The 11,221-nt window shown below is 36.5% G+C and overlaps 1 protein-coding gene across 1 annotated transcript; it reads left to right on the top strand.

Moving 5' to 3' along the window:
- Positions 1-10,063: 10,063 nt before the first annotated feature.
- LOC135203926 (uncharacterized protein K02A2.6-like) lies at positions 10,064-10,813 on the top strand. Its single transcript, XM_064233857.1, has one exon. It carries the CDS (start codon positions 10,064-10,066, stop codon positions 10,811-10,813), a length of 750 nt encoding a protein of 249 aa, XP_064089927.1.
- The last annotated feature ends 408 nt before the right edge of the window (positions 10,814-11,221 follow it).

Below are 11,221 nucleotides of genomic sequence, written 5' to 3'. Positions count from 1 at the left end.
CATGCTTTCTTCTGGATAGAACTTGTACACAATGAATGAGATTTGCATTTGATGAATGAACCTCCGTGCTCTCCCTTCAGAATGTATGAGATATGGATTCAGTGAACAAATTTCTTTGCATTACATTCAGAATGTCACTAGTGCAAAATGAATGAATAGACTTGCCCATACTGCCTTTTGGATAGACCCTGCCAAGCTGCCTTCAGGATGGATCCCATACTGCTTTCAGGATAGATCTTGCCGAAGTGGCCTTCAGGATGGATCTTGACTGAGCTGAAGATGGCACTTCCCAAGCTACCTTTTTTGGATAAGACTCTCAAAGTCTGGAAACTTGTCCAAGATTATGTCAATCTGAAAAGCTTGTCCATGATGATATCAAAATGAAGATTTTACATTGCCAAATATATAAGGAATATATGCAGGAGTATTTATTTTAGCTTTGGTGTTTATCACCATGGTATCATCCTGCCATCTGGGAAAGTGGCAGACAATAGACTTCCTCAGCAAGTAGCATTAAACTTCATAAACTGTAGGCTAAATCTGGGGTCACAGTTGCAGTTTTGATTCCTCAGTGGCTCTTGGTTCTTTTTAATTATACATCCTTCGAATTCCTTAGAGCTCACAGCAGACAATTCTACACGAGCAAAATGAAAGTAGAATTTTTCCAGCACAAATATTCAATAGGAAACTATACAATCTTACATTTTACAACACTAAATATTACCATACTCTTTACAGCAGTAAGTTTATTTGTCGTTAAAACTTTATAATGTTCCTCTGCACTCATTTGTTAACAACTTGGGTCCTAGTCCTTCAGCATCCTGGGTTATGATCTGGCTGCTCACTTATGGATAACCTTGGTTGGAAGTGTCCTTTCATGTTGATTGCTTTTTCTGAAAAATTAATCTAACCAGTGGAATCATGTTCTTGGTATTGGCTGTGATCCTGGCACTACTACTGTTTTTGATGACTTCAAGTTCTTGAATTAGTAGTATTGCTGTCGTCCTATGTACAGACAGTGAATTTTTCCTTGGGCAGTCATTACCAGGGTGATCCTCTTTCTATTGACTGCTCACATCTCTGCTGGAATCTTCTTGCTTGTGAATTTTCACTGTTTTAAAGTCTCAGGAGGTTTCACTGGTACCGGATACCAGAAAGCAACCAATTCTGTATACATTGGGATAAAAGTTAACCCATCTGGAGAAAGGATATGTCAACACCTGGGTTCCATGAGTAGGAAAACCTCAAGCTTGGATTGAGGTTGAGTAGTGACTGTTAGTTAATTGCTGTTACTTTTGGTCCAGAAGCAAACACAACAGCAATTCCTTTGTGTAAGAATTAAGGGATTTTCTGCCCAACAGGACTTGAATACAGAAATAAAAAACAATTATAGGAAGGAGAGTTTATTATGCACAATTCAGAAATAAAAAAACGAAACAGGGTACTCAAAAAAGTATTATCAGGATAGCAAGTTATCCAGAAAATCAGCAAAAAAGGCAGTAGACAGACAATATTCGATAATCCACAAGTACATTCATACTTGTATCAAATATAGCCAGCAAAATAATTTTGGATAATTAGTGAGTTGTTAACAGCTTAGTTCAGCCTGACAATGTTAAAATACATAGGTTGGGTAAAATGACAATGGCAAGAACAATAGGTAAATACTCTCAATGTTAGCTAAATTAATTTAAAACCATCTTTCTGGAGTAGTTTAGTTAACCACTTGTTAGTAACAAATTCTAAACTAGCTAAATTAAGTTCAAACTAATTTTTTGGTAAAAAACCATTTAAATAATCATTTGTTAATGACAAATTCTAAACAAAACAAACACCTAAAATGCAAAGCAAAATTATGAAAGAATAGAAAATCATCACTGGAAGAGAATTGTTTATAATAGCTGCAAAGGAGTGTGTCTATGTGGAGATGTACTAAGAAATTATATTTTCTTGTCACTTAAGGTGAAATAAGAATTAGAAATATTGCAAAACATAAGCTAGGAATAACAAATAATGGGAATCTTGCAGTAGAATAAACTGTCTGGGAAATTCTTCTTGGCAACTGATAGCAGTCTGTTGATGAAAAAATTGTAAGCAGTGTCTTTGATGCCTAGTTAAGCTTACAAAGTCCCTTGGTAGAATTTCCATCGTGCCACAAAAAGTTCACTGTAAGTGCTGCCATTATTAGGTCCTTCCTCCTTGGGTAACTACTCACCATTGTTACAAGTACATAACAGGATTCACATGCACATTTCAAATTTTTAACTTCCATTCATGTACACCTCTCAGATTTACAAGTGTCCTCTTGTATTATAAAAATTCTAATGCAACGAAGTTAAAAGAAGTTTCTGTGCAAAGTTTAAAATACAAGAAACCTGTAATTATTTACTTGTTAACAACAAAACTGAGGTTAATGGTTGGCCCAGACTAGTGGACAACACAAGTCCACCAGCAGAAAAACAAAAGGAGGCCAAGACAAATTTAGAACCTAAAGCTCAGTAAATGACCATCAACCATGAAAATTCCTCAACAGGTCCATGTATAAGTGACATCTCAAAATGAATCCACAGTGACAAAAGTGCAAAGGAAAGTAGTTGCTGACCTATGGTCAAGCACATTACATTTTTCATTCAGGAAAGAAATAACAAATATTGCACATATACAGATATACATAATGGCCTTAAAACAAAATGCTTGCACCTGTTTTCAAGATAATTCATTGTAACTTTGCATTAATATCAAATAATTTAAGTAATAATGCAGAGATGAACAATGCTACACTATCTATAAAATTCAGTTATTGCTTTGTTTCGCCAAAAATTGCAAAAAGCTCTCGAGCTGAAATGAATACCTTGATGGCTATCCAGGAGTGATCCATTCATCTACTGTTTATAAGTGAATAAAGCTCATAATACTATCAAAGAGTTTAATAGAAATTATAATCATCAGGGCAGCCAACAACAAACAGCTCACATTCCTTGCCTGTAAATCAGCTTGTGACACCATGTATTTCCTCAATGAATTAAGTGCTGAATCATTCAGAGAGCAATTTGTCAATTGAAATTCCTGAACAAAATATAAAGCTCTATACAAACAGGCTTACCAGTGTTCAGAAAAAAGTTATTTCAAGAAAACTGACTCCTCTAAAATTTTTATTCTGTACCATTTTAGATACACCACCACCTCTTTAACTAATATATCATCACTGGTCTGCAAGTAATTAAGAAAGTGCCCTCAGCAGGAAAATAGACAGTTTATCCCTACCATACAAGGTCTTCTCTCCTGTTTACATGCCTCTCAATCATTTAAACTTCTCTGTCACCAACTTTAGCAGCACTAACCGAGTGTTAAGGCATAAGTACAGGGAAATGTTTTTAATGAATCATCAAAAGTTTTTAAAAATTTTGTATTTTCACATGTGCACACTTGTTGAAAGAAACTTGGGATCATACTTCTGGAAAATATTTTTCAGATGTATTTCTGTTTTGCTCATGTACTGTAATAGTTTCATTCTTGTATGAATGAGTATTTGAATTCTGTGGATATAATCCTAAGTTTCACTAATTTGTATGTAAGGAGTTCTGTAATATTTAATCTGAAATTTCATTTGTTTGGTTAATGATAAAAATTTTTATAAGGGTTTGTTATACCATAATGCAATGAATACAATCTTTGAAAAGCACAATACACTATCGTATACCAAGAAGAATTGATGAAATATTATTCTGCAATATTTATATTTGTAAAAATAAAAGAAAATGCAAAATATGTGGCCTCTCTCTATACCTCAGGCAATTATATAAATAGTAATTCATCACCTTATGTCAGTTCAAGTTCTTCAGCTCTAAAATCAGCAATTTATCTAGTATTATTGAAGTTTGAAATTCTTGGCAACTAATTAAGAAGAAATTTATAGTGACAGACCTTACATTCGATAAATTTCATTGCAGTTTTGGCATTTGCATTCCTTTTCAATTTAATGTCCATGTACAATAGAACAAAGTATGTCTAAAGGTACTGCTTGTAGTGTGCAAAAAGAATTTTGGTTAAAAAGCAGATTTAAAACTTACTCATTACATTGCAAGATCCATCAGGAGTTTATTTTAGATGACAAAGAAATGCAGATGTGAGGGTTTTTTTTTAATTTGTGCCTGGGAGAGTACTAACCTTGAAATTTAGCATTCAAAAGGAATCGGAGTAATTTTTCTCATGATTTAAAAGTATTCTGCTACATTTTACCAACGTGGAAATGAATTTGGGTACTTGTAATTTAAGTCAACAATGATACTGAGATAATATTTCTTAAAAGAAAAAATAAAATGTTAGTACATGGTTCTTGTCATTAATATCATTAATTTTGACAGATTATCCAGTCAATATTGCCAGCTCTTGTATGGCTGAACTGAAGGTTTTGTCTTAAAAATTATAACATCTTAAAAATTACTGTACTACACAGCGTCATAACTGCATAAATTTTAACATTTCTAGAATTCTGATAATTCTACAAGATACTTATCATACACTGTTCTCTGATACCAAGACACTCATAAAACATGAGGCTATACAATATAAAAACCTCTTATTTAATTCAATATACTTCTTAGAACTGTGCAGTGTTACCAGTAAAATACGAGTCATCACTAAAAGGTTGAAGTTTTCCATCTTCCCCTCTGGTTGATAGCCATCACTAAAGGAAGTTTCTTACTCCTTCCATCATATCATAAACCACATACAAGAATATGCATTGTTCTTAGCTTCAATATTCAATAACCTTTCTAGCTTTCTTTACATATTATTTGAAACTTACAATATTTTTGTACTTCCAAATCAAGATATTAAAATATGATGAAACAGAACCGAGGATCACTGGTACATATATGTATTTATGTTAGTCATGGTCACCTGACTTTTAAAATGCTTTAGCTTGCTCTACTCTTTGGTTCAATAGTGTACTTTATATTTTTAACTAAATTATGATTTAGATATAATGCCTTTTACATTTCACCAAATAGTGATTTATCAGTTTATCCTTAGTTTTGATTAGTAGCCTTTTTACTAAATCAGAATCTTAACTGCTAAACCCATTTATCAATGCTACTTATTATGCTAACATCTTCATATCAATATCACAATATAGTTGTTTGTGCAACAGATAACACTACCATTTTTTTCTATATACAGTACTACATACTTTATATGTATGTACAGTACTTAATTGTTGGCAGTGAACTCTAACACTACAGGTAGTTTCTCTGATATGTTTGGACACCTGCCTCCAAAGATGGGAGTATAGAATGCCCATTTATTATTTTTACCTGTAGGTTAACAAGAGATCCTTAGAAATATTTCATGTCCATAGTAGATCCCCTGGACCAGCAGCATTAACCATTGCATTAACTGACCCTGTTCTCCTTTGGAACAAATTTTCAAGATATTCAAGCCTTCAGAGTAGACTTCTAATGGTCAGAAGTTGGAGGGGGTGCTTGCAAGTTTGTGGCTATGGTAACCGGACAGGAAAAAATGACATTCCAGTGACAAATAGCAACCATTAGTACAGATTGGAGAGCTGTTCACGGAATCTGTGTGGCCAAAATGATTTACTGAGCTGGTAACTACAGACATGGATATCGGTTACATGCTCACTACCAATCTCAAGGTCTGGGTTCGATTCCCTGCTCTGCCAACAAGGAATCAGAGGAATTTATTTCTGGTGATAGAAATTCATTTCTTAGTGGTTCAGATCCCACAATAAGCTGTAGGTCCCGTTGCTAAGTAACTAATTGGTTCCTAGATACGTAAAAATATCTTAATCCTTCGGGCCAGCCCTAGGAGAGCTGTTAATCAGCTCAGTGGTCTGGTAAAACTAAGGTATAGTTAACTTAACAGAATTACCCAAGACAAACATCAAAGATGTAGCACTACAATATGAAGAGATGGGACCCTATGACACTAATTGCCAACGTATGTGACCACGATGAACAATGAAAATGTAGGAGCCACTGACATGAACACCATAAATGAGCCCAGTCACTGGTCACTAAAATATGAACCCCTAATATCAGAACCTGAATAGACATGAACACTGTATGCTACAATGTATATGAGTGTAAACTTGGTAAAAGTAAAATAATGATACTGTTATATCTGTTCAGAGATCTGCTTGCAAAGAACCTTTATTATTATTGAAAGCAAAAAGTAAATGTGATGTCCCATTTCCTATGGGAGATACTAAAACAGCAGAAGATTTATGTTACGTCAGTGTTGAACACAAACTTATAAGCACATTCAGACAGAGAAAGTGTCACGGATAAAATCACAATTTTTTAAAAGTAAATTGTATTTTTCCTAACTATACAAACCTAGGTCCTTTACAATAGGAATTACTTAATTACTTAAGACACAGCCTGAACACGGCTGCTGAATTCTTTAACAAGGCGGTTCGGTAGTTAACTACCGGTCCGGTCGTTGGTAGTCTCCGACCAGACGTAAACATTCCAATTTCCTTTTGGTCCATGTAACAGATTGAGGGGTGGCATGAGGTGGGCACTAAGTGTAAAGGGCCTAGGTTTGTATAGTTAGGAAAAATACAATTTACTTTAGAAAATTGTGATTTGTTCCTACAAGATATACAAACTGTCGGTCCCTTACGATAAGAAGACTCACTGACTGGGGGGAGGAATCTGAGTAAGCTCCAGTGAACCAACAGGGGTTCAGCCTACCTGGTCGTTAATGGAAGGAAGAGGATCCAGATACTGGCATCTGATCGGAGTTATGGAACTGCGAGATCAGAGTCAGTCTTCTGGGCTTTTTTCATGAGGGAGAGATGCGAGTCGCCCTTATTGGAAAGTGAAGAACCATATGTCGGTGACTATAAGGCAAATACAGTGGACCACCCGGTATTCGCGGACTCACCTACTCGCAGATTTCTCTCTGGAACATTTCCCCGCATTATTCGCAGAAAATTCACCTATTCGCGGTATTTTTCTATGAGAAATATCTTGGTTTTTTTTTTTTTATCATAAAATGCACTTTTTGTGATAACTTAAAAAAACCAGGTATAAAAAAGGGATTTTGACGTAGGAAAAATCTATTTCTGGGCGAGGAAGCCGTGTCGCCCAGTGAAATGTGTCCTCTTTAGCACTATTTCTAGTAAAATATTGCTATGATACCAGAGAACTGCTAAATTGGACATGTCAGAAGTCTCTGACTCGCTCACCTAAATAAAAGGTGTCGGTATAGAACTGGGGCGAGTGTTAAACACTACCACAGTATAGGTTTTAAGCATTTTTATAGGGGTTCCAACTATTTGCGGGTTCTAACTATTCACGGGGGGTCTGGTACGCATCCCTGCGAATGTCGGAGGACCACTGTACAAGTTATGGGTTTGTCTTATGTTATGTCAAGGCCCCCTCCCCTACCTTGTAAGGGAAGGGGCAGATGTTTGCTTTTATTTCTAAAAAAAAAGGAATAGATAGGTTAGTCTGAGGAGTGTCCTACCTGCATTTATGCTTGGTCCAGCATGTATGGTCCACATTACTCTCTACCCGGAGGGAAAGAGTAAGATGAAAGGGATGAAAAAGAGCAAGTCACTCTGCATTCATACTCAATCATACCATACAATGAGACTAGATGCGACTCTGTCCAGTTAGAGGAGCAGCCACCACTGGTCCCAAGGAAAATGTGTCCAAGGACCTGTGGGCAATATCCCGAAGGTATTGAGAGAGGTGAAGGTGGTCAGTTTTGCCCAGACCCTTGCTGTCAAGACTTGTTGAGCTGACAGGTTCTTACGGAATGCGAGGGACAGGGCAATGACCCTGACCTCATGAGCTCTCGGACAAAGTGTACTGGTGTCATCGCAGCAACAGAGTATGGCTTCCTGATCGGCTCACAACGCCAGAAGGAGACAGTGTTCTTGGACACCTCTTTCTTGGAACCACCGGTGCTAACAAAGTCGTCGACACTCAGGCCGGAGATGGCAATTCCTCTTCAGATATCACTGTAGCGCTCTAACCGGGCAAAGTAGCATCTCATCTGGATAATCACCAACAGTCACTCAGAGAGGGGATGGAGAAGGACTCAAACCTAGCATCAGGGATCAATGGGTTCTGATTGTTTGTTTGTTTGTTTGTATGGTGCTTTTACGTTGCATGGAACCAGTGGTTATTCAGCAATGGGACCAACGGCTTAACGTGACTTCCGAACCACGTCGAGAGTGAACTTCTATCACCAGAAATACACATCTCTCACTCCTCAATGGAATGGCCGAGAATCGAACCCGCAACCACTGAGGTGGAACGCCAACACCATACCAACCACGCCACTGAGGCGCTTCCTATGGGTTCTGAGTCTACATTACAAAATCGGGGATGAAGTCGAGTGTAACCGATTCCCAATCTGTTGACTGTTTAACGTTGAAAGAAAGACCATGCAGTTCACCTACTGTAATGTATTGAGAAACACTACTCTCTCATTCTACTATGTTGATCCTTCTGGGAGTTGGTGGGAGATCTCCCACCATCCACGAACCGTGACGCCAGCAGAAGCATGGGTCTGCATACTTGTAATTGACATACCAGAATAAAGTATGTGAATTACCAACCTGTCTTCTTGGGACCTAAGTATAAAAGGACAAGGATGCAACAGTGGCAATGAGGATGGGATGATATTTTGGCAAATGTAGGTTCTTGTCAGTATATTTCAAAATTAGATTTGAAAAATGCATATTTACAGGTATCTGTGAGTGAAAATTCTCAACAATATTTATATGAATACTCATTTGGGATTATATAAGTTTCATTGATTGCCTTTTTGGGTTGTCGTCAGCACCAGGTATATTTCAGAGGTTTATCTCTGAATTTTGGCAAATATTGAGGGTGTTCATGTATTTTTAGATGACATGTTGATTGTTGGAGTTACCAAGGAGGAACATGACAACGAGTTTATGTAAGGTTTTATCAATTTTACAACAGAGAAATGTTAAATTGAATACAGATAAATGTATTATTGGCTCTAAGGAAGTACCTTATTTAGGATACATTTTAAGTTGTGATGGAATTAAACCTGACCCAAAGAAAATAGAGGCAATTTTGGAAGCTCCAACCCCTCAGTCTGTTCAGTCTTTAAAATTTCAGCTCTATTTTATGTCCTTTATATAATTTAACCCAAAAGAGTATTAAGGAAGCTTTGGGAAGAGCTGATATTTTGGATAATTTTAACCCCAATGCTACCATGATTTTAGAAGTTGATGCTAGCCCTGTAGGAGTGGGAGCTGTTCTTAAGCAAGAATATAAGGGTAGAATTTCTACCATTTCTTTCAAAAGTAGAAAATTTTCTATTGCTGAATGTAATTATTCTCAAATTGATAGAGAGGTTCTATCCATTATTTTTGGATTCAAGAAGTTTTCTGATTCCCTTTTAACCCTAGTAAGAGTATTCCACAATTATCTAATGCTCGTATTCAAAGGTGGGCTTTATTTCTATCAGGTTTTGATTTTAAAATTGAGCACATTAAGGGAGTGCATAATACAGTGGCAGATGCTCTTAGTAGGCTACCATTGTGTAGAGATGATGCTGATTTTCATGTACCAGGAGAATACATATGTAAATTTGATTAATATTTTGGATAAAATTCTTTTGATGTTACAATGGTAAAAGAATGTATAGAAAGAGACACTGTTTTATGCAGAGTAAGAGATTATGTAAGGAAGGGGTTCCCCAAGGAAAATGTGATGGAAAATTGTATGTTACCTTTCTATAAATTGGGAAATTATCTTTCTTTGCATGAAAGTGTATTACTGTATAGAAATCGTATTTTGGTTCCTGAGATGTTGAGAAAGCGTGTTATGGGAATGCTTCATGAGGGCCACAAGGGTATTGTTGCCATGAAAGCTGAAGCAAGGTCTTTTGTATATTGGCCCAACATGGACCAAGATTTAGAGCAAATAACTTCTGTGCATTATGTATAACAAATCTCAAACATAAGGCCATTTCACCTATATCTTGGCCGTCAGTAGATAGACCTTGGTCCCGCCTGCATGTAGGTTATTGTGGACCCATTGATAACATGCAATATTTGATTATTATTGATTCCCTTTCTAAATTTATTGATGTCTATGCTTGCAAGAATACAACTTCAGAGGATACCATACAATGTTTAAGGTCATGTTTTGCTAATTATGGTATTCTTGACACAATTGTATCTGATAATGCAACTTGGTTTATGTCTAGGGAGACTCAGGAAAATGGTGTTAGACATTGTTCAGGAGCACCATATAATCCAAGTACAAATGGGCTTGCAGAACAGGCTGTACGAATATTCAAAACTAATTTCAAAAAGTTTGATTGCAATTTGCCTGTAAAAACAAGAATGGCAAAATTTTTTTATACCTATAGACGTACAGTACAGTCTTCTACTGGCTGTTCCCCAGCTGAATTATTATTTGGAAGGAAATTTAAGGGTCCATTAGTTGTTATAATGCCTAAACAGGGAGATGAGTTTTATGTTCATGAGTCTTTCGGAGTTGGTGATGCAGTATATGCCAGGAATTTTGGTAAAGAACCAGAATGGGTGGAAGCTAAGATTATCAAAGTTCTTGGTGAAAGGAATTATTTAGTTTCTGTAGATGTTAATGGTACTTTGACTTGGAAGCGTCAACTATCACAATTATTTGAGAGAAAAATGTATAATACTAGAGTAACTGATGAACAGTCACTATTAAAAGATACAATGATTCCCTATGCTCCTGTAGTTTCTTCTCCCCATTATGTACAAAGATTAGAAGAGACAAATAACCTATTCAGAACTCGGGTATGATTTGTAATCCCAATGTAGAAGTAGTAGGATCAGAAAACAGTAATTGTGATACTGGTGCCATTGTAAGAAAATCTACCAAAATAAGTAAGAAACCTAGGTGACTCATTGAACAAATTTAATTTTTTTTTTTGTGTTAACCTAAGGGGGGAGGAGTGTAATGTATTGAGAAACACTTCTCTCATTCTACTATGTTGAACCTTCTGGGAGTTGTTGGGCGATCTCCCGTCATCCACAAACCGTGACGCCAGCAGAAGCATGGGTCTGCATACGTACTTGTAATTGATGTACCAGAATAAAAAACGTGAATTACCAACCTGTCTTCTTGGGACCTAAGTATAAAAGGACAAGGATGCAATACCTACTCTCTTTGATGATGCCAGGGCCAGCAGAAAGACTGTCTTGAGCATC

Source organism: Macrobrachium nipponense, chromosome 44, assembly GCF_015104395.2.
Source record: "Macrobrachium nipponense isolate FS-2020 chromosome 44, ASM1510439v2, whole genome shotgun sequence".
Lineage (NCBI taxonomy): Eukaryota > Metazoa > Arthropoda > Malacostraca > Decapoda > Palaemonidae > Macrobrachium > Macrobrachium nipponense.
The sequence above is the reverse complement of the archived record's forward strand: the minus strand, read 5'-3'. Positions and strand labels throughout refer to the sequence as shown.

Coding starts and splice junctions, on each gene's coding strand:
- LOC135203926 (XM_064233857.1), top strand. CDS start 10,064: ATGCAATATTTGATTATTATTGATTCCCTTTCTAAATTTATTGATGTC.